Source organism: Antechinus flavipes, chromosome 2 (assembly GCF_016432865.1).
Source record: "Antechinus flavipes isolate AdamAnt ecotype Samford, QLD, Australia chromosome 2, AdamAnt_v2, whole genome shotgun sequence".
Taxonomy (NCBI): Eukaryota; Metazoa; Chordata; class Mammalia; order Dasyuromorphia; family Dasyuridae; genus Antechinus; species Antechinus flavipes.
The window spans coordinates 468,355,226-468,380,266 of record NC_067399.1 but is presented as its reverse complement, the minus strand read 5'-3'; the positions used below and the strand labels follow the sequence as shown (position 1 = coordinate 468,380,266).

At 36.2% G+C, this 25,041-nt stretch overlaps 1 protein-coding gene across 3 annotated transcripts in view; it reads left to right on the top strand.

Moving 5' to 3' along the window:
- MAPKAP1 (MAPK associated protein 1) overlaps positions 1-25,041 on the top strand; it is a 327,452-nt gene that overhangs the window by 231,118 nt on the left and 71,293 nt on the right. For all 3 annotated transcript variants that reach the window (XM_051979649.1, XM_051979647.1, XM_051979648.1), the window contains one exon: positions 22,875-22,982. In XM_051979649.1, the coding sequence (XP_051835609.1) occupies positions 22,875-22,982 (108 nt within the window). The remainder of the gene's footprint in view (positions 1-22,874; positions 22,983-25,041) is intronic.

Sequence of the window (25,041 nt, the reverse complement as noted above, 5' to 3'; positions counted from 1 at the left end):
TTCTTAAGCAGTGCGATTTAACACCCTGACTCTCCATCCGCCACTTCTGGCATTCATTTGAATGCATTACACCACTGGTTTCCATAAACTATTTTACAATTGTTTCAAATAAATGACTGTTTATTTCTACCCAACCATCTGTATTTCTGGGGCAAGCGACAGATAACTATATGTAAAATTTGGTAATGTCACAAGGACTGAAGTGAAGAAGAACAGATTGGATGGAAATATCTGATGCTTATGGACAGTGTTAACAGTTTCCATCCTTTAAGTGTCTCTTTAACAAGTGATATCTGAATTTGAGGGGGGTGGGATGAAGTAGAATCTTTATTTCTCTTACACATAGAGCATTATTTTCCCTAGAAGAAACTAGATTCCAGATGATTGGATGGTGAAAGGATTTGGACTATTAACTTTGCTCTGACAATGAGCCTGTCCCTCCTAGTTTAGTCTAGCTATTGTTGGAAAGGAGTTGTAAAAGGTTCTATGGTGGGGGTTGAGAGTGGGGAGGGAGGGAGGAAGAGAACGGGAGGACAACAGGGAAACCATGGCACTTTCTGCAATAACAATAACTCATATTTACATGGAGCTTTAAATTTTCCATAACCAGTACTGCCCAGAAAGTAGAGCTTGTACAAGGATTGTTAGCCTCATTTTATCATTCTAAGGCTTAGGGAGAAGCAGTAATTTGACCTCTCACACACAGTAAGATTCTATGCTAGAATTTGAAAGTAGGTCCTTTAACACTTTGTCCAGTGCTGCTTCTGTGATGCCTCAGTAAGGTAACTGAGTAAGTAACCAATAAGCTTGTTGTCACTCCTCACATAGTTAATCAAATCCTCCTTGTTATTCCTGTTCCCTTCTCTGTTGAACTTAGACAGGTGGACAAACTTTGAACTTAGAAATGCTCACAGATCAAACCTCTGGGCATCAAGAAATCTGAGAAGTGCCAGAACAAGGCATAGAGATAGAGAAGTGCCAGCCCAGTGAGGCCAAAATCCTTATCCTGCTTCAGAGATCTCTTTCTACTTCTTCCTCAGTTTTTCACTCTATAGTATATAATGGTGGAGTCACTTTCAGAAACATCATTGACTCTTCTTTGTGCATAAATACAGGGATAAGAATATTAAATCCACTTTTGGAATCTCAGTTCTTTGGTCTTTGAAAAATCACCTCCCCTCTCCTGATCTTCCCTGCACCCCCTCCCCCGCTGCCCTGCAATCTGTAGAATTAGGAAATTAGATTAGATGTTCCTAGATATTTCTATTAAAACTATATTTTATGAACTTCCTCACTTCCGAGGTAGTGATTCTCTTACTGGCCCTACTTCTGTTGACAGCTTGGATTACACAAAAGAAATCTGGTTTAAAGAATTGTATTCTGCTTAAAGGGTAAATCCTCAGCTCCTTGGCCTTCCTGTTCCTTTAGGCATATTCAATTAGATAATTTTAAATGATAGAAATATGTAAACTATTTTTCTTTTGATTTTATGACATAGTAATAGCTGTAACATTTCTAGTGTTTTCTACAGCAATAAAAAAAATAGTGCTAACAAGAATAAAAATGGTTATACTTTAAACCCTAAAGAAATCATACCTTTGAAAAGTAAGGATTAGGGGCAGCTAGATAGAGCATCAACTGCCGAAGTTAGAAGTACCTGAGTTCAAATGTGACCAGAAACTTAACACTTCCTAGCTGTGTGACCCTAGGCAAGTCACTTAACCCCAATTGCCTCAACCAAAAAAAAAAAAAAAAGGAGAAGAAAAAGAAGACGACTAAGGATTAAAGTGGCTAAATTATAAATTATTTAATATAGAACCTAAAAATAGGATAATATAGATGTAAAGATGGATTCTTGTTATGAATGGTTTATAGGGGTTTTTTGGCTAGGCATTTCTACTTATCCTTCAATTATTCCCTCTCTTTCCTATCTCTTCCACCTTCCCATGACCCTCATTTAATTCTCCCTCTTTTTCCTGTATGAGAAAATTACCTAATTTTTATCTTAGCTTACTTCATCATATCTTTCTATTCAAGGGATCATAGATATTTAAATCTTTAGCTAAATGAGCTTAGAGATCATGCTCTCCTTCAGAGGAAACTGAAGCATGGAGGTGATCACAGGTAGTTGCTAAACCTTATTTTTAAAATAAGAATCCTGTGACTTCAAGTTCAACAGTCTTCCACTATACTATTTTGCTTCTTTTATAGTTGTTACCTAGGTAACTACACTACAGTTTTTATCCATAGAAACAGCATGTCATAAAGGAAAGAGTATTGGAAATGGATAGTCTTGAGTTTGAGTCTCATTTCCAAAATGTGAAGTTTGAGAATGTTAGGGCTGAAAAGAAATTTAAGAGATCATCTAATACATCCTACTCATTTTACAGAAGAAGAAACTCAGGCCCAGAGATGGGAAATGATGTATGCAAGATCATGCAGAGATTTAGTGGCAAAACTAGGAGGCAAATGTAGGCTTCTAGATTATCAGGCAGCAGCTATGTACATTATACTATGCTTCATTGGTTTTAATTTTTATTTATAACTTTTGTCTTTATGCCAATATACCAAAACACTTTCATTTTCAAAATATTTCTCTCCCTCAGAGAGCCGTTCCTTCTAGCAAAGATTTTTTTTAGAGAAGTTGCTAAGCAAAACAATAATACACCAACTGAATTTGTCAGCATATGTAGTGTTTCATATCCATAGTCCCCTCTTCCTCTGCAAAAACATGAAGGAAACACGTTTTCTTTTTTCTTCAAGGTCAAACTTGCTATTACATAGTGTTTTATTTCAGGAGGGTTTTGTTTGTTTTCACTTCCTTTCATTTACCTTATTTTAGTCAGTATCTATTTTTTTTAAGGTTCTCCTTACCTCATTCTACATCAATTCACATAGCTTTCCCATGCTTCTCTGAATGCTGCTACTTCTTCATTTCTGAGATTATAGTGATTCTGCATTACATTTGTATGCCACAGTTTGTTGGCCATTCCCTAGTCAGTGAGCACCTGACCATATATTTGGTTTTCAGTTCTTTTGCTACCACAGTATTATCATCAATATTTGGAAGTATATGAGTATCTTTCTTTCTGTCTCTAACCATCCTGAAGCAATATGCTTTGAATTGGGATGTCAGAGCCAGAGTAGGGACATATTAGCTACTTTATGAACAGAATTCTAAAATGCTTTCCAGAATAGATGGACCAGTTCCAACTCATCGTTCCACCAAAATGTGTTAGTGGTCCTGCCTTTCCACAACCCCTCCAGTATTGACTATTCCCAAATTTTGCCAGTTTTGTCTAATATGCTCGCTTTCAGGTAAAAACCTTCAGAGTTATTTTAATTTGCACTTCTCTTATCAATTTCTCTATAGCCTATATGTATTTGGGTTAAGATGGCGGAGAGGAGGCTCACAGTTGCATAAGCTCCGCGCTTTCTCTCACTATCCACTTCATTACAAGCCTCTGAATCAATGCTTGACTGAAAAAAACCCACAAATAGTTACCAAGAGAAGCCATCCTTGAGATCCGCCAAGAAAGGTCTGTCTTTACTGGAGGGCTGGGGCGGTTTTAGATCGGGCGCAGGCGGCGGGCAGCGGCAGTGAGAGCACGGGAGCAGACTGGAGAGGGGGTGGGGAGTGATCGCAGCTGTCTCTGCGGGGAGAGCTTCGCTACAGGTTTGGAACCTGCAGCAAGTCAACAGCCCAGCAGAGAAGCTAAAAACACCGGGGCTGAAGAACACAACCGCAAACAGCTGGAGTCTCTCAGGACCTGGCCGCCCCCCGCCTTCCCCCCCCTCAGTGACTCAGCACGCTTTGGGATCTCAGAGCGCAGGCGCAGCACAGTCCTGCTAGTGCCTCACTGCTGCCACCTGCAGTCTGTAGAGGAAGCTCGATAACACACCCAGCCCCCCCCCAAAGAAAGACTCCAGTTTTTTCTGTTTTTCTTTGGTAGTTTGTCTCTGATTAATAGACAGAATGAGCAAGAAGCTGAAGAGGACTTTAACCCTAGACAGCTTCTACACAGATAGAGAGCAGACTCTAAATCCTGAGGAGACTAAAAACAGGCAGTCCCCAGGTGATTCCCCAAAGGAGGAGATCGTCTGTTCCTCAGCACAGATGAACCTCATAGAAGTGATTAAAAAGGCTCTCACAAGGGAGCTAGAAGAAAAATGGGGAAAGCAGAGTGAGGCTTGGCAAAAGGAGAAGGAAGCTTGGGAAAAGGAGAGGGAGGCTTGGCAAAAGAGCCTGGAGAAGTCAGTTAAAGAGAGAGTGGATAAAGAAGTAAAATCCTTGAAAAATAGGATTAGTGAACTGGAAAACAAAATTGGCGAAATGGAAAAAAATTCCACAGAACAAAAGAACTCAATTGGACAATTAGAGAAAGATTTTAAAAAAGTGAGTGAAGAGAATACTTCACTGAAAATCAGAATTGAACAAGTGGAATTGAATGACTCGAGGAGACAAGAAGAATCAGTCAAGCAAATCCAAAAAAATCAAACAATGGAGAAAAATGTGAAATACCTTCTGGGGAAGACAACAGACCTGGAAAACAGATCCAGGAGAGACAATCTGAGAATCATTGGACTCCCAGAAAAACATGATGAAAAAAAGAGCCTGGACACTGTCTTCCAGGAAATTATCAAAGAGAACTGCCCAGAAGTCATAGGAACAGAGGAAAAAATAAACATTGAAAGGATTCATCGATCACCCACTGAAAGGGATCCTAAAATCAAAACACCAAGGAATATAGTGGCCAAATGCCAGAACCCTCAGATGAAAGAAAAAAAAATATTGCAAGCCTATATGTATTTAAATTAGAATAGTGAGGTTGGAAAAGTAGACTCTACTCAAATTATGTAGGAGTTTGATTACCTGAACAATGAGTTTAAATATCCTGCTGCCATCACTTACAAGCTTGTGACTTTAGAATCAAAGGTTGCATTTCTTCACTCCTGATATAGGGACAACAACATTTACTGTTGCAAGCATCAAGGAAAAAAAATGCAGAACTTCAGATCCCACAACTTCATTGCTGGAAGAACTTCAGAAGTCTGAAAAGGAATACCCTGTAGAAAATTTCTCCCTGAAGTAGTTATCTAGCCTCTGTTTGAAGACTTCCAGTGGAGAATTTAAGAAAGCAGCCCATTCCTCTGTGTGTGTGTGTGTGTGTGTGTGTGTGTGTGTGTGTGTGTGTGTGTGTGTGTGTCAATTTGGGTTACATGACTTGCTCAGGGTCATACAGCCAGTAAGTGTCAAGTACCTGGGCCTTTAAGTTCATGATGTCGTTAGACTTATACATTAGAAAGAAAGATTATTTAGTATCAGCTTGAAGTTCAGATTTAGAGAGAGGAAAGACTATCAGGAGGAAGATTCAGAGGTTGTTATAAACCCCTTTCTCCACTCTCTTTCCCTGATGCCAACCTAATTAGGAGATAGGCTACACAGTAGGTAGAGTGCAGGGCCTGGAATCAGAAAGACATGCGTTTAAGACATGATTTAGACACTTGCTGTGTGACTCTGGGCAAGTCATTTATTAAGCTCCTGTGGTGTCTGTTTCCTCTGCTATAAAATGGAAGTAACAGCACTTATCACTCAGGGTTGTTGTGAGGATCAAATAATTTTTGAAATCAATTTTTTTTTTAAATTTGTGTTTAACTCTAGTGCTTGGCATGTAGTAAGCACTGTGAAGATTCTTGATCCCTTCTCGTTATTGTGCATCTTTGTGTGAATTTATCTGCAAGCCAGCTTATGGCATTCCAGAGGGGCAAAGGGTCTTTTGCCCTCAAAGGGTCTCTGCTAGATAGTTTAAGCTAGGAGCAGGCACGATGGGTGCAGTGTCCAACAGTGTCTGAAAAATCCAAGGATATGCAGGAGAGAAGCTTGTTCAAAGTCCGTATACCTGAAGATATACCTCCTTAGTTGTGGATATTGGAAGATAAATAAAAACATCTTCATACCTCCAGGGGTACTTTTATCAGCTTTTGAAAGCTGAGTGCTCCCTAGACAATGTCTGTGGTGCCTTTGTGGGTTTAGTTTTCAATTACCTACTTTAGTGACCAAATATAATTTCTGAATGGTAGACTTGAAACAGAATTATTTTTACTGGTGAATTTGTAATTTCTCAAATGATCTGTGGGGTTGTCACAAAAAAGGGGGGGAAGTGAAGGGGAAGCAACCAAAAATCCCTAGGTCATTTCTAAGAGATTTCTCTGATGTGTAATAGCTTCTTGCAGTAGTCAAACAGGCACAGAGCTGCTGTGTCTCAGATAAACCTGATACAAATGCAGGAAAGGAAATTGATCATTTTGGCTCTACTGATAACTGAGTTGAGTGCTTACGATCTTTTTTTAATTTATATTTGTTTAAATCTAGTTTTATCATTTCTCCACAAAAAGATCAAAGGTCAGTCATAGTTGTTAATGTGAATGAGTGTTCCTACCTCCTTCCCACTATGGCATTTCTCTTTTGCAAAACATTCTTCTTTCAAAGGGATTGCTGAGGTTATGTTTGTTGACAGAGCATTTCTGCTTAAAGACTTCAATCTGTTCTCTCCCTTCCTTTTTTTTTTTTTTTTTTTTTTTTTTTTTTTTACTTTGTTTATTGGGCTGATTCACCCCCTTTGACCAGTATATTCTTCATTGCTATTGAAAGTTAATGGGGGCAAAATTGCATTCGCAAACACATGAACCTGAAGTGGCCAGGGCCGAACTTAGTTGATCTCTGGTGATCGGTTCAATTTAGTTACGATTTTTCGCCATTAGGCTGGGGCTGAATGATGGTGATTTGGTTGAAGCCAAATGTCTTCAGAAAATTGGCTCTTTGATAAGAACCCTGTTATCAGAGGGGGATGCCTTCTCATTTACATTTAGATGAGTATTGATTATTTATTTACTCAGAGAAGTGAGATTCCTTTCCAATCTTATCTTTCTCGTCTCTGCTTGTCAGCAGAAAGAGAGATAGAGCTCTTGACATCAGCCTGAGATAACAGCACTTTGTGCTAAAGATAAAAGTTGGAATGCGCCTTTTTCTAGCCTTGACTGAAAGGGTAAGTTTTAAAAATTAGAACTGATGGGTCAAGCTTTCAAAACCTTTCCTGAAGGTTTTGCAGTTTAACTAGGCCAGAGAATTGGGTTTGTTGTATCAGCCTGGTCCTTTCTCCTTTTGATAATAGCAATTGTATTTAATTTTATCATACACTATTTCTCCACTGGGAACCAATTGTATTTGGTATGTAAGGGGACTCTAGTATGACCTTATTAGAGACTCTCTGGCGGGATGGGGGAGGAAAGGATGAGGGAAGATGGGGGTTGTTGCTTGTTTATTTATTACAAAGTTTTTAGGATTTGGAGATAAAAGAGATTTTACAAATCATCTCCAATTTTGTCTTTTTACAAGGGGAGGAAACTGAGTCCTTGGGAAGTGAATTGACTTGCCCAAGATCGCCCTACTTAAGTGTCAGAGGCAAGATCCAAACTCAAGTCTTTCGACTCCAATTTTCATATACTTTCTACTATCATGTGTTCATGTTACAAGTTACGTTACTTCCTTTTATATGTTATACTACTCAGGCAAACTCTGTTATATCTTTGCTCATCTTCTTTTCTGTATCTGAAATAGTTTCTTCTTTCCTTACCTTTTGAATTTCTGTCTATATCTTTTAAAGCAAAAAGGAAGAAGGGTCTCTTGCAGCTTCCAACTCAGCTGTCACTTTTTCCTCTGGGAAGCCTACCTCTTGTCAGTAAATAAGGACCATCCTCCCTTGGCCCTGAAATAGCTCTTTGTTTTCCTTGCCAGTGTACTTAAGATCTTCTCTGAATTCAATTTTGCATCTCCCCATGTTCTAACACAGCGCTGTGCACAAAGTAGCATTTTATTTTTGTGTTGTTGTTTTCTTACATGCCCTCTTAACCTTCAGTGGGGCAACATGTATTACAGAAACTATTATGGACTTATAGGTCAAAGCCAATATTAAAAAGTGAGCAAAGATTTTTATTATAACTGACTTTGAGAATGATTAATTAGTAGGTGGACTGCTAACAAAAACACGTGCTTTTTTAACGATACATCAGGTCTTAGCCATGATACTTAGGTCCTGAGTTTATTGTCCTTGTGGGGAGGTCCAGTAGAATGTAGAATGCCCTCCTTGAGGGCAGAATCAGTTTAGTATTTGTCTTGGTATGCCCAGTCCCTAGCATCGTGCCTGAGATAAAGTTCCAAAATAGGCATTTAATAAGTACTTAGTAGTAAATTGATGAGTGACTAATATTCCTGTAGCTTTATTGTTTAAACAGAACTTGTATTCCATTTTCTTATTTGATCCAACAACCCCATTTGTTAAGTCATGAAATATTGTTATCATCTCCATTTTGTGGGTAAGCATGCTCAGAGTGAGATGATTTTCCTAACATCAAATAGGTAGTTTAGGTTGTATGATGTAGTAGAAAAATCCTGGATTTAGAAAACCTAAATTCAAATCCTTGGCCATACAATTTAGCTCTTGAACCTGTCACTTTACATATGTAGACTTTCCTTTCCTTATCTGTAATAGGAGAGGTTTGGACTATATAACTTCCAAGACCTTTTCTAGTCATTAAATTCTACATTCTGAGTTCACTTCCAGACTTAGTATTCTTTTTTCCAAGGTCCCTTCCAGCTCCACTGCCCTTTGACCGTCTAACTGGTTGAACTAAGATTCAGACTCATATTCTATTTTGAAACATAGGTTTTCTACTACACAATCATCTACTACAGTAGCATAGTTGTCCAACAGTGTGAATCCCTGAATTACTCATCTCTTCCATGAATGAATATCTATTATCTCTTTTGTGAAATGATGAGATAGATGCCAAAGGATTAAATGAGAGAAAATCTTGGAATACAATATTACATAAGACCAAAAAAAAAAGCTTACACTGAGAAATGTACCTTAATGACATAGAGGATTTCCTATCATTTCTGATGAAAAGACTAGCACTGAATTGGAGCTTCAAAATGTAAACAGAAAAGTCATGAGAAACTTAGAAAGGTAAATTTATTTGAACAATCAACAGGCATGACAATGTGTTGATAGTCTGATAGAAGTAGATATGTCTCTTCAGAACCTAATGTCTTCAAAGGATCCTGAAGTGGTTAAATAAATCTATGGTTCTTACAATAGATGACCTGGTGGTAGATTGCTTCTATTGTGAATGTTTAAAAATGAGAAAGAAAAAGAAGATTAATGAATACATTAGTGTATAAAGGAAGAAAGAGTGAAACTTCCTGTTACTCATAATTAGAATATGTGAGAGAAAAAATTGGAATAAACTAAACATAGACGCTATGTGGGAATGCAGCTCAGATGAACTTCATCTTATCAGATGAACTTACAAAGGAAAATGAACCTTTATTTTTTTTAACCCTTTCCCCAAACAATAGAAATACATTAATAGAGAAATATGCTGTGATGGGAGGAAAGGAGATAGAATAGAGAGGGATGTTAAGAGGTAGGAAAATGCTAGAGAAGGAATAGTCACAAGTAAAATTAACTTCTTGGTCCTGAAAGGATTATAGCGGGGATACTTCTCACGGATAAAAGAAAAGCAAAGAATTTAAATATAAGGAGTACCTTAAATAGGCTTATGTACTATCAGAGAGTAACTGAACAATTTGTTCAAAGACTCCTGAGAAGTATAACCGACACAAATTGAAGTAAGCTAAACCAGGAAAAGAAGTTATACAATAGTAACATTGTAAGAAAAAAATTGGAGAGATGAAATTTAAGATTAAAGCAATGACCATCCTCATCTCCAGAGGACATGATGTTACCCATCTCTAGATAGTGATGTGACTAGAGTCTAAAAAGAGACCTACATTTTTGGACATGGTCACTGTATAAATATACTTTGACTCTTTATTTTTGTAAGATTTTATTTTTTCTTTCATTTGGGGGAAAGTATTAAAGGTTAAGGGGGATTGGCAATATTCAAAAAGAAAACCATTGAAACTTCCCTTTTTTAAAAAAACTCAAAAGAACATTAAAAGAAATTTAAAAAGAAGCACAAACAAGTATTTTGAAAATAAGATAGAATTTTATATGCCTTTAGTATTTAAGTTTAGGATTTTGTTTTAAAAAAAAAAAATCTTCCTCGTAATGATGCTGTTAGTGGCAGTACAGAGAGTTGTAGGAACTCCCTTTGGTAGACACAGGTCAAACATGAAAGAATTCACCAACCTGAAAAGTCTGACTGGCAAAAGGGAAGTTATTTTGTTGCACTGAGAAGCCAGCTTTGCTAGGAAACCAGACTTCTTAGTGATAAAGTCCCGGCAGAGAAATAACAAAAGGTTATCACTGAGAAGAGGGTGTCTTCACAGTAGGCAGGAGTCCTGATAGGCAGCTGTGCCAAGAGGAGAGGTTCCTTGGGAAAGCATAATTCCTACTTCGAACTTTTATAGAAATATGAGTTTAAAATTATCTTTTTATATGACACCTCTCAAATTGGCTAAGATCACCAGAAAAGATAATGATGGGGATGTGGGAAATTGGGACACTGATACATTGTTGGTGGAGTTGTGAACGAATCCAACCATTCTGGAGAGCAATTTGGAACTATACTCAAAAAATTATCAAACTGTGCATACCCTTTGATCCAGCAGTGTTTCTACTGGGTTTATATTTCAAAGAGATCTTAAAAGAGGGAAAGGGACCCACATGTGCAGAAATGTTTGTGACAGCCCTCTTTGTAGTGGCCAGAAACTGGAAACTGAGTGGATGCTCATCAGCTGGAGAATGGCTGAATAAACTGTGGTATATGAATGTTATGGTATGTGGTATATGAATGTGGTATATGAACAATAATATTGGTTCTGTAAGAAATGATCAAGAGGATGATTTCAGAGAGGCCTGAAGAGACTTACATGAACTGATGTTGAGTGAAATGAGCAGATGATTATACATGGCAACAACAAAACTATACAATGATCAATTCTGATGGACATGGCTCTCTTCAACAGTAAGGTGATTCAAGCCAGTTCCAATGATTTTGTGATGAAGAGAGCCATCTACATCCAGAGGGAAGACGTGGGAACTGAGGATGGATTATAACATAACATTTTCACTCTTTTTTGTTATGGTTTGCTTGAATTTTATTTTCTTTCTCATTTTTTTTCTTGTTGATCTGATTTTTCTTGTACAGCAAGATAATTGTATAAATATATATGCCTGTATTGGATTTAACATATATTTTTAACATGTTTAACATATATTGGATTACTTGCTATCTAGGTGAAGGGATGGATAGATGGGGAGAGAAATCGGAACACAAGGTTTTTTCAGTTTTGAAAAATTATCCTTGTATATGTTTTGAAAATAAAAAACTTCAAAAAAAATTCTCCCTCAAAATAAGTAAGAAGGTGAGGGATAATGGGAATGTAGAATGTATGTGTAAGCATGAAAGAAAAATAATATAAAATAGATGATAGATATGTGGGAAATAGATTGTAGAGAGCTTACTTCTTTCTGAATCTCCTTTCCTCATGTGTAAAGTGAAGAGTTTGGACTAGATGATCTCTAATTTCCCATCATTTCTTAACTTAAATTACAATTACTATGATTTCAATGATGTCTGTGATTTAAAGCCCCTAAAATTCCAGTGGTAAAAATTGTTTGGGAAAGGTTGACTTCTATTTGATATAATGCTTTTCAGTTATTAAGAGTTTTTGAACACATTTTTTCATTTGATCCTCTCAACAACCTCATGAACAACCTAGTACCATCATTATTCCCATTGTATATATGGATAAAACGAGGCTCAGCAAGGTTAATGACCTGAGAACAACTACTTGAGAAGTTCAGAATAGCTGCCTGAACAGAAGGAGGTAACCTATCTCCTTTATGCCTTCACCAAAAAAAAAAAAAAAAAAAAAACCTAAAACTAATATCAGACCAAATAATGATCAAGAAATCCAATGAGAATCTGCCAAGGTTTCTTCCACCTTGAAACTGCACAGTCATCCAACCAGAACCTCTCAGAGAATAGGAAAGAGGCCCCACCAGCACCATACATAAACAAGCCAGACTCCCACTAGGCTTAAGAGATGGGTAAAAACATCTGTAGTCAGCAAACCTTTATATCCAGAGGCAGCATGGACAGAGTGCTCCCACAAAGAAAGACCCAGAAGGGTGAGAAATCCACTCTATAGACAATAATTAGCCATGGAATCAATACACCAACTAATCAGACTAAACCTAATGATTTTCAATGTGGGACACCTCAGTCTCAGGTGCTAGCATGCTCTCTGTTGTGAGAATCTGTAGAAAGCTCTTAAGGTCCAAGCATTCTAAATTCCAAAGACGCAGGGCAACCTAAAACATCAGCATTTTTAATAAGCATATATCTTGGAAGATGGAGGGTAGCGAAGGAACTCAAATGACCAGCTCTGTCTAGATCTATCAGAGCTAATCACACTTAAAATCACAGGAAAAGGAAGAATCTGGTCCTGGTACACAATAAGTACTTAATAAATGCTTGTTCACTGAAATAAAAAGATAAGTGAATAGAAAGCACTAAGTAGAATTATTATTGATCCAGAGATACTCCAGAGTGTAGTCTAGAATAAAAGAACTTTATAGCAACTACAAATAATTATAAGGAAAATTGAATTTTTCACAAAGATTGCATAAGTATCTAGAAGAAATTTAGCAAAAGATAAAAAATGAAATAAAGACCCCTGAAGGAAAGAAATTAGGAGTCTAAGTAGTTAGAACAGAATGTGGTAAACCTTTACCTCCAAGTAACAGACTTCCCTGAAAATTAAAATAGACCAAACAAGTCAATTACTCAATGAGACAAGAAATATTAGAACACAATCAAAAATAGAAGTATAGAACATCTACTATGAAAAATAACTGAGTTGACAAATAAATTTTAAAAAGAATAATTTAAAAATATGAAAAACAACACATTTCAAGAAATTATAAATGAATCAAAGGACAAAGTGAAACAGACTCTACTAATCAATCCTAAAAGAAATCATAAAAAAAGTAAAGTCCCAGTAATGTGATAGCCAAAAGCTAGCTAGTGCTTCCATGTCAAAGGAAAAAATCATAGAAGCCAGAAATATAATTTTGAGTATAAAGGAATATTATTCTAAGAAATAGCAAATATAAAACTTTAACAGTCTATATACAAGGACAGCAATATTATAAAGAAAAGCTTTATACCTCTCATCAAAGCAGTTACCAACCTCACCAGAGGACTGTGGTGAAACATGTTACATATCTTCAGATGTAGATGATGAACTCAGGGCACATAGACAAATTTTTTTTGACATGGTCACAGTGTGAATTTGTTTTGTTTGATTATTCCTATGGGTTACAAGATTCTTTTTTTTCCCTTCTGTTTTTCAAAAGGTTGGGGTAAGAAGGAAAACAGAATTAGTGGTAGAGATGACCAAAAAAAAAAAAAAGGAAAATATTGAAACATTTTTTTTAATGAATAGAGAGACCAAAAGGAAACACAGATACCTATCTGTTTTTGAAAGTAGCATGCTGAGTTTATAATACCCTCCTTTAAAAGAGGGGGCAAAAGGTTATAGGATATAGAATCCTCTTCTTATGTTTTTTTAATATGTGAAAATACTTGGGGGGGGGGAATTGTGTTGGGAGAAGCAGTTTTTTTTAATTGTGGAGAAAAGAATGGTTAAAGGACTAACTCATGGTTACATAACTATGAAATGGTAGCTCTATGATCCAACCTGGGTCTTATGATTCTAAATTTGATACTCTTCATTTCTCGAGTCCTAGGACAGCAACAGGTGAGACCTTAACTGGGCTGGAATTCCCGTCAAACTGTAATGCAGGTGGCCTGAGGCTGGTTCAGAGAGAACAGAAGGCCAAAAACTCACTTGATCTTTAATCTCAAGAGTGAATATAGACTGTGAATTTATCTAGTACTTGTTTAGATTTAAAAACAACAACAACAACAACTCAAGGGCAGCTAGGTGGCGCAGTGCCTGGAGCACCAGCCCTGAAATCAGGAGGACCTAAGTCTCAGGCACTCAGATCTCAGACACTTAACAAGTTCTAGGTGTGTGACCCTGGGTAAATCACTTAACCTCAATTGCCTTAGCAAAATATATATATCTCAAAACAGTCTGTTTCCCTAAAGGATTATTATGGGAAGAAGAGATTTTTGAGTATAATATACATAGAAATAAATTCCATGTAAGATTGGAAATAAGGGCGATATCTAGATTAAATGCTGTAGAAATTTATTGAGTCAGAACACTAATAGCTGAGTTTGGAAAAGGGAAGACTTCATCAAGAAGATGGTATCTGAATTGAGCTTTGAAAGAAGATGAGGAATCATAATAGGTTAAGATGAAAAAAGTACAGTGTATTCACAGGTCCTTGATTAGGAGAATGTATACGATGGCCTATCAGATTCAGAGAAGAGTTCCTACTAATCTCTTTTAATTAAAGATAGAATATATGGAAAGGAGTTACACAAATTAAAGCTGGGAAGATTGTTTGGAACCAGATTTGGCAGAATCTTAATGTGAGATTAAGACGTTTGCATTTTATGTTCGAAGTAGCCTTTTTTGTACTGGCAAGGAACTGGAAACTGAGTGGATGCTCATCAATTGGAGAATGGCTGAATAAGTTGTGCTATATGAATGTTATGGAATATTATTGTTCTGGAGGAAATGATGAGTAGGACGATTTTCAGAAAAGCTTAGAAAGAATTAAATGAACTGATGCTGAGAAGTGAGCAAAATCAAGAGAATGTTGTACACAATAACAAGATCACATGAGGATCAACTGTGTTGAACTTGGCTCTTTTTAACAAGGTGACGCAAGGCAACTCCAATATATTTGTTATGGAAAGAGCCATCCATGTCCAGAGAAAGGACTATGAAGACTGAATGGGGATCAAAGCATAGTATTTTCACCTTTTTTGTTGTTGTTGTTTGCTTGGTTTTTTTTTTTTTTTCTTTCTCATATTTTTCTGATTTTTCTTGTACAGCATAATTAATGTGGAAATATGTTTAGAAGAATTATACATGTTAAATCCATATTGGAGGGCAGCTAGGAGGTGCAGTGGATAGAGCACCAGCCCTAAAGTCAGAGGACCTGAGTTCAAATTTGGCCTCAGACATTTAACTCTTCCTAGCTATGTGACCCTGAGCAAGTCAATTAATCCCAGTTGCCTCAGCCAAAAAAAAAAAAAAAAAAAAAAAACCTATATTAGATTACTTGCTGTATTAGGGAGGGAGTAATGGGGGAGACAGAGAAAAAAAATTGGAACACATTTGCAGAGATAACGTTGATAACTATCTCTGCATATATTTTGAAAAATAAAATATTATTAGAAGCAAAATTTTTTTTTCTCCTAGAAACAGTAGGGGAGCCATTTTTGAGCATGAGAGTTACATGATCTGACATGTGTCTTAAGAAGCTTTTGGGGGGCAGTTTTGTGAAGGATACATTTTAGAGGAAAGATGCTAGAAATGGGGAGTCCAATTAGAAACTGCAAAATAACACAGATGATACAGGATTGAACTGTGGTGGAAGCAGTATGAATTGTAGGTAGCAGAAAGGAATAAAGAGGGTAATTGTGAAAAATGGTGTAAAGATGTAATTGACAGGTTGTCAGAAAGGTGTAATTGGCAAATGATTGGATATAGAAAAGGAAAGAGCTAAGAGTCAAAGTTGACTTGGAGATTTTAAACTAAAGTTAACCGAGGATACAATGGTATCTCAAGGGAGTTTAGAAAAAGGCAGATTTGCCAGAAAATATGCTAAGTATAATTTATGACATGGTGAATTGAAGATGCTAGCAAAGACATTTAATTAGAGATACCTAGTAGATATTTGGAGAAGTATGGTTGAAATTCATGATGATGATGATGATAGTGGTGGCGATAGCACTTTTAAGATTTGTAATGTACTCTACATGTCTTAACTTATTAGATCCTCATCAAATCTGTGCAGTAGATGCTATTATCATCCTTCTTCGTTTTATAGATGAAGAAACAAGCATATAAAAGTCAAATGACTTGCCCAGGATCATAGAATAAGTTTGGCAAGATTTGAACTCAGGTTTTTATTACTCCGGGCCCAGTGCTCTATCTACTGCACCATCTAACTACCTGATTAGGACTGGATGTAGAAATACAAGAAGAGATTTAAAAAAAAAAAACAAAAAAACTCATGGGTATCAATGAGATCACTAAGGTTGATAATGGGTAGAGAATACAAGACCTAGGATAAAGTCCTGGGTAGTACTCATAAATAGAAGAGGACAAATGAATGATAAAGTCCTTTTTCTCTATACCTCCTCTCACTGTATGGCCTTGTAATGGCCACAAGTGTTAGTTAACTGAACTAGCTTCTTCATTCCTATTATGAGCCTGAGTCCTTCTGCTTCTTTCAACATGTTGTGCCTCTTTCTTGGTGTAAAACCTAGGAGGTATGAACTTAGCAGATGATATAAACTTGATGGAAAGTAGGAAGAAACTTGGACTGTGGCGTCCATGTGCATTAGTCATAGATGTCAGGCTTCATGCTTTTGTTTCATTGGCTGTAGTCTCGTATCAAGGAATGTATCTAGCTACTATCACTGCAAGGCTCTGAGATGCTTTGGCTAGGGGGTTCTATGGGCTAATCATAGTTTTATGATCCAGGCCTTTCTGTTACCCGCTAGAGAATTTTCACCCCCCTTCTGGAGTCATTGTCCGGATAGCAGCAGTAGAAGGTATTGAAGGAATTTGAAGGTTCAAATCATTTAGTTTTTCTGTATCTCAATCTCCTCATCTGTAAAACTAGAGAATTGAACTAGGTGACCTCCAAGAAAAGATTGAGAAAAGAAAACAAAAGTTAGAAATGAAGAGATTGTAAGCTTTGGCAAGGAGGACATCTGAGATTGAAGCAATCATTAACAACAGTTCATTTTTATGTATTACTTTAAGGCGTTTAAGTACTTTCCACTCAACCTTCCCTAGTAGATAAGTGGTCAAAAAACATGAACAAATAGTTCTCAAAAGATGAATTGCAAACTAATAGCAACTACATGAAAGGGTGCTTCAAATCACTAATAATAAGAGAAATGCAAAACAGCCCTAAAATCTTACCTCAAATCTAGCAAATTGCCCTGGATGACAAAAAAATTAGAATAATTAATGTTTGAAGGAGTTAAGGGAAATAGGCATATTAGTACATTTTTGATAGAGCTTCAAAATAGTATTGTCATTTTGGAAAACAATATGAAAGTATGAAAGTAAAGTAACTAAAATATCCATACTCTTTGACCCAAAGATTTCACAGCTTGGCAGCATCCCAAGGAAGTTATTGTTAAGAAGAAATTCTCCATATGCTCCAAAATATTTTTATCAATATTTCTTGGTGGTAGCAAAGAACTGGAAATGAAGCAGATGCTTTTAAATTGGGAAAAGAGTAAATCAATTTTGGCACACTGATATAATAGAATATTTCTTTATTCCATAAGAAATATCAAATATGATGCTTATGAGAACTATAACAAAATTTAAAGGAACTTATATAATAAAAGTCAGTAGAGCCAGGGGAAAATATCTGCCAAATGTAAATGTAAAGAAAACAATCATAAAATAATAGAAAATGAATGTTACAAAATTACAAAGAAAAAGCATGGACAAGAAGAGATTTGAGAAAATATCCCCTTACCCCTACATGCACACGTGCGCGCGCGCACACACACAGAATTACTTTGCAGAAGTTAGGTTCTGCAAGGGTGGAATATTAAAACATTTTCAGATTTTTTTCCCTCAGTAGTATTTTATTTTTCCAAATACATATAAAAATAGTTTTCAACCTTCATTTTTGTAAGATTTTGTGTTCCAAATATTTTTCCTTCCCTTATTTCTACCTTCCCTAAGACAACAAATGATCTGATACGTTATACATGTACAATACTTCAGCACATTAGCATATTTGTCATGTTTTTCAAGAAAAAGCAGATCAAAAGGTGAAAAAACTGAGAAAGAAAAAGACAAGTAAAAAAAAAAAAGGGGGGGAGGGAAGGGTAAAAATACTGTGCTTCAATTTACATTCAGTCTCCAGAGTTCTCCCTTTGGATGTGGATGGCATTTTCCATCCCAAATCTATTGGAATTGCCTCATATCACTGTATTGCTTGGGAAGAGTTAATCTATCATAGTTGATCATCTATTAAAATATACAACATTCTCCTGGTTCTACTACTTCACTCAGCATCAGTTCATGTAATGTTTTCAGATTTTTTTCAATGTATTGGTTAGTTTTTAATGCTTATTTTTATCTTCCTCTTTTTTCTTTAAAAACATATTCTTTGAGGGCATCTAGGTAGCATAATGGATATAGCACTAGCTTTGAAGTCAGGAGGACCTGAGTTCAAATTTGATCTCAGCTACTTACCACTTCCTAGCTTTGTGACCTTGGGCAAGTCACTTAATCCCAATTGCCTCTGCAAAAAAGAAAAGAAAAGGAAAAAAAAAACATATTCTTTGGTACTGTGAGGAAGTAAGGGAGAGAGAAATATGGGATGGGGATGGAAAATAGGCAACATAAGAACAAAATATGTCAAGGGAAAAGTTTATTTTTAGGTCATTCTTCTCACTTTAAAAGCAGGAAAAAATAGGTTCTGAAAGTTTAAGTAACTCTAAATATGACAAAGTCAGGAATTTAATCTAGGTCTCATTATTCTCAGTTTAGTATTCTTTCCACTAAACTAAACTTTATCAATTTCTGCTATTTTCTCAAAGTTCATTCATGCTGGGAAACAATTTCCAGATAGTTTACAAGCAGTTCAAGCATTACACATTGTAGTCCTTTTATGTGTTAGGTTAGAGGTAAAAGGATCAATTAGATTAAAGTTAGCACATTTTAACCACGGGACAAATTTTGAAGATTTTCTTTGAACTTATGGGTAAAAATGTTTGCCTAAGGTTTACAAAATCCCATAAAAATGCTACTTTAATATTACGACTTGGAAATTCTCCCAAAATGCCCAGAGCAGTATTTTGTTACTAGACCATTAAATTATAGCATTTCTACAATAAATACATCATGGAAACGTCAAAACAAGTTTCCTGTTTACTGTAGTGTAATTCTTTCCTCACATCATCCTTATGTTGTTCTATTTGAAGCAGGGGTCATGTAACTTTTTGCACAATTGTGACATTTTGAAGCCTGTTTTTAAAAGGGTAGAAGTTGCCTGAAGATCTGTGTCCCATTTTATGCGAATGTGCCTATTACATTTTATGTAAGCTATTTTCTTGAAGGAATTATTATAACTGAAACTGACTTCATGTTCCATCTTCTTGAAATAAGTGTTGACTGTTCCACCCTACCCAACTACACTCCCCACATACATTTCCCCCCAAAATCAAAGCAAACATTTATTTGACAATTCATTTATTAGAATGGGATGAAGCTTCATCTTACATCTTTAATTACTTTTTTCATCCCTGAATATAGCTTTGATGATAAGATTGTAAATTTTATACTTTGGTGTCCTACTTTGGTAAAGAGCTATGAATTAAGGAATTAGGCTAGATAATACTAAAGGTACTTTCCAACTTAAAAAAAAAAAAGTAAATATGCTATGATAGGACGTACATTGGACTCTGGAAGTCAGCAGACCTGGCTTCTTAAGTGCGACTAGTTTGTGAGATGGACTAATTAAGGTATCCTCTTTCTGTCTCATTTTCCTCATCTCTTAACAATAAGCATTTGGACTAAATTATACCCAAGGTCTCTTCTAGTTTTATCTTCCTGTGCTCAGTGTTTTTATATTCTGTGTTCTGAGGATCTCTCTCTAACATTCCATCTCTAAATTTTTTTGTTGTTGTTGTTCTGATTCTAAGAGCCTTTTTGGCTCTGTCATTCACTGCTTAATTTGTCTTCTAAAGAACTTTCTCTTCCTTGTTCTAAAGTCCTTTCCAGCTTCTGATATTTTATTATTTTGAGGGCCCTTCTAATTCAATATTTTTGGCAGTGATTTTTATTAGAAGGAAACAATTTTAATAGGCCTTCACCAAAGTAGTATATCCCTAATGGGAAATATTTTGTGAGAAGTGATAGATATTTTTTAGTCAGGGAACCATTCCCTATACTCTTCAAATTAAGCGTATAAGCAGTCACTTACTGCTCCTATCTTAAGACTAGTTCAGCTCAAAAAGGAAATAAATGAAATACTGAAATGAGGCAAAGGCAAGTATAATGGGCCTGTGGAATAATTGAAAACCCCAAAACAAAATCTGAAATTATGTTGGGGTTTCTGGGAAACATCAGCAGTCCAGAGTTAGCACAGGGCAATAAGAAAAGGATATGCAGGGCCTTCTTTGAAACCCAGGTGTCAGATACCTGATGGGCCACGAGGGCACCATAGGGAATTTTAAGTCAGGCTAAAGAGCGTGCCAAATGAGGCATTGCTCAAGGAGGAAAGCAAGTGACTAATGTATATCAATATAGTATCCATTTTTAATGAAATTAATCCATAAGATAGATTGACTATAGATGTCAGGCTATGTGATAGCATTGCTTGAAGATGAATTGATTGAGAAGGAATGATAAGATGTATCTTTTTACCTCGTTCTGTTTATTAACATTTTAAACTTCTCATTTGGCTAGCATTTGGCTAATGCTAGAAGCATTGAAAATTAAGAAGAATTTCTCTCTAGGGGAGCTATACAAACTTTGGAACAGGTTTGCTTCCTTTGTTGAAGCCACAAGGAAAACCTGGGAATATAGTATATAGAGCATGGAGAACCAAGAGTTGAGGAGATCTGAGGGCCATATTGATACCAATTTAGTCTTGAATTAATCATTTTCTCTCAGGGTTTTAATTTGCTTAATTGTTAAAGGAGGGGATAATACTTTCCAGCTCTGACATCCTGTGCTTTAAGACACTTGTAGCTCTAAAAATTCTTTCTTCCTTTTCTTCTGTATTCTAAGGCTTCTTATAGCTTTTTTCCATTGTATTTTAAGGACCCTTTTGATTCTGATGTTCTATAACTTGAAATCCCTAAGAACTTGGCTTTAAGATACTTTTGTTAAGGAAAAAAAATGAGTGAAAGCAGTCATAAAAATTACAGGATATTTGGAACTATGCTCAAAAAGTTATCAAACTGTGCATAACTCTTTGATCCAGCAGTGTTACTACTGGGCTTATATTCCAAAGAGATCATAAAGAAGGGAAAGGGACCCATATGTGCAAGAATGTTTGTGGCAGCCCTCTTTGTAGCAGCAAGGAACTGGAAACTAAAAAATTAGATGCCCCTCAGTTGGAGAATGACTGAATAAATTATGGTATATGAATATTATGGAATATTATCATTCTGTAAGAAATGACCAACAGGATGATTTCAGAAAGGCCTGGAGAGACTTACACGAACTAATGCTGAGTGAAATGAGCAGGACCAGGAGATCATTATATACTTTAACAACAATACTATATGATGATCAATTCCCATGGACCTGGTCATCTTCAGCAATGAGATAAACCAAATCAGTTTCAATGGAGCAGTAATGAACTGAACCAGCTACACCCAGCGAAAGAACTCTGGGAGATGACTAAGAACCATTACATTGAATTCCCAATCCCTATATTTTTGCCCACCTGCATTTTTTGATTTCCTTCATGGGCTAACTGTACAATATTTCAGAGTCCGATTCTTTTTGAACAGCAAAATAATGGTTTGGACATGTATACTTATTTTGTATTTAATTTATACTTTCATATATTTAACATGTATTGGTCATCCTGCCATCTAGGGGAGGAGGTGGGGGAAAGGAGGGGAAAAATTGGAACAAAAAGTTTGGCAATTGTCAATGCTGTAAAATTACCCATGCATATAACTTGTAAACAAAAAGCTATTAAAATTTTTTTTAAAAAATTACAGGATGGTAAATTTAGAATTGAAAGGGACCTTAGAGTTTGCTTAGTCCCATCTCATCACTTTACAAATATGGGGAAAGCCTGCAAAGGCTAAGTGACTTGCCCACAATCACTAAGATGGAAAAAATGAGGAGATTCATTCAGTACATGGCATGCTGTATACTGGGAGTGAGCTCAGAATTGAACTAATGTGCATGAAACATTGTCAATTAAAGAGTAATATCCCATTATAAAAGAACTATATACATGGAGGGAAAATGTTCTGTGTTCTTCAGTTTCTTTTCAAGTGACCAGCTTTCCCCCGAATATGTTCTTTATCTTCACATTTTTCTTTAGGCTTTTCTCTAAACATAGAATACCCTCCTGCCCTATCCCCTAGTCCTTCTACTCGTTCTGTCTCACCACTTACTCTCTCTACTCTACAGAGATTATAACTCAGGTGCCACATCTTGTATGATTCCTTCATGGTCGTTCCAGATAGAAGAAATCTCTTCTATAAAAGAACCTAGCTCATATCTCTCAGGCTTCATCATATGCTGTTTTGTATTTTGGTTCTTTATGCCCATGTCTTCTTGTCCCTCTTAAGCCCCTAAGCACCTTCAGAGTAAAAATTGAGTCTTATTCATCTATATTTCTCTCTCACCCACTCCCGAACTAGTACAGATAGTAGGCACCTAATAAATATTGCGTGAAGTAATCATGCATAGCAGGAGTTTTTTTAACTGTTTTAAGGGAAAAAACCCTGTATTTTTGAGGGGTTTAGTGATGCCTTATCCCTATCCCACCCCAGCTGATATCACAGAAAGGACTCCAGATCTAGTCCTTTCCTCTCTCTCTTGTTCCACACTTCCCTTTTATATATCAAGTTGCGAAGGATACTCAAAGGCAGTCATGGGTGTCTCTCCCCTTATTCACGCTTGTCAGTTATTCTTTTCATTTTTAAGCTTTCCTTCCTCCTTTCTCTTTTGTGTCTTCCAGGTCCTCAATATCGCCTGGAGAAGCAGAGTGAGCCCAACGTCCCTGTGGACTTAGAATGCACTCTGGAGAGCCAGAGCACTTTGGAGTTCTGCCTTGTGCGAGAGAACAGTATGTCTGCCTTTTTTCATCTTGCTCTGTAGATTGTCCAAGTGCCCAGAAATTATACTTTCTGGAACAAGTGTGAAGCTAGCTGGGCATAAGGATTTGGAAGGCACTTTGTTCCTTACAGCAAAAGTTGTCAGCAGGAGCCAAAACTATATTCCAAAGTGAAATGATTGATTCCCTACCTTTTGGTTAAAAGGCTATATACTGTTTATGGCTTCATGATTAATCTTTTTCTGTTAAACTGTATACTGGCAAAGTTATGATCAACCCTGAACATAGTTTGAAAATATATAGTGCCTTTTCCGAAACCCACAATATTTAGTGGATAAAGTGACTGGTATCCAGTACATTTTATGCTGTCAATATCACTTTGCAATGCACCCAACATTTTTGAAACTTTTTTGAAGTATTAACCATGTATGCTTTCTAAAATAGGAGAAAGGGGAACTGTTTTTAGCCTAATGATTATTTTTAAGGAAATTTAAAAAATCTCAAATGATTTCTTTTGTTCTCTTGCTAATAAGCTTCTAAATCAAACTTTGAAAAATAGAATCTTAGCCTTAGGGGAGGAGAAGAGAGAAATATAGAGAGACAGAGAGAGAAAAAATATGAATCTTCTAATAGGAACTTGTCTGGTCTCCCCTTGAACACTTTCATTAACAGAGTGCTCATTGTTCTACTCTCCTACCACTGTTAAAATAAAGCCTGTTCTATTGTTGAACAATTCAGTTGTATTAAAAAGGTCTTCTTTATATTGAGCTGAAATCTGTGTCTAACTTACACCTATTGATTCTAGTTCTTATACCCCATAAGATATATAGAAAAAAGTGTAGGGGGAAATGTTCTAGATTACTCAGAACTCCTTGATTTGAATTATACTTACCAATTGTATGCTCTTGAACAAGCCACTTACATCTTCTATTTGAACCTCAAGAAACTGGGGAGTAGTTTAGATCAGGGGTACTTAACCTTTTTTTGTGTCAGAAACCCTTTCTGCAATCTGGTGAAATTTAAAGTCCCCTTCTCAGAATATTATTCTGATAATTACGGAAAATGGTATTCAGTTAAAGATTACAGAAAATAAAGATGTTGTTTGCTTTGGTTTAAATTTTGTTTTCTCCATCCAGCTTCATGGACCTCTGAAATGTACCACATGGAGGCCTATGAGTCCCAAATTAAGACTTACTGGCCTAGAGGATCTTTTATTGTCTCACAAAGCTTTGGCATTCAATATTGTGCACTTCAAAGTCTTTTCCAGTTCCATTATTGTATGTAATAATAGTCTTCTAAAATTTCTTTTATCTTTAACATTTTATTAAGGTCTTTTCCAACTGTACTACATTCAGTGTGGATTATTTGTGATCTAGATGCTAGCGTAGCAGAAAGGTTAAAAAATTAAATCTGTTCTTATTGGATCTTAAAAGATCATCTAATCCAAACCTCTAATTTTATAGATGAAGAAACTGAGGCCCAGAATAAAAGCAAAGCCCATCAACGACTTACCTAAGGTCAAATATATAGTAAATAGTGGAGTTAAAATTGAAACACTTGTCCTTTGACTTCTGATCCAGAGCTCTCTTCATTCCTGTTACATCAAAATTTTAAGAAGTGTTGATAAAAGCTTTTATATTTTATTCTGTTCTTTCCATTATTCTTCACTACTTCAAAACATCTATTATTTCAGAGATAAAGATACAGATTACAACTCTTAATAGAGAGGATTTTTTAAGAGTTACTATAGCCAAAAAAATTGCATATCCTGTTGACCAAGCCTTTACCAGTGAATTTCTCCAAGACTTAGGTTGGTCCTTGGACCACAGCATCTCTAGCTCTAAACTCAAAATTTTCTAGCTTAGGAAGACCAAACAGTTTGAAAGCACCTCCATAGCCTCAGTAAGGTATCTCAGAGAATTTTTCCTTCCAAGAATCACAGAATGATAAATGATGATGTTTAACAAAATATGATGGTTTGGGTGGTTCAAGGGTTGTGTAATTGTGATGATAATTTTTTAAGGGTCATAACAGTGTCATTTGTACATGGAGCTAAAAAATGATAAATAGC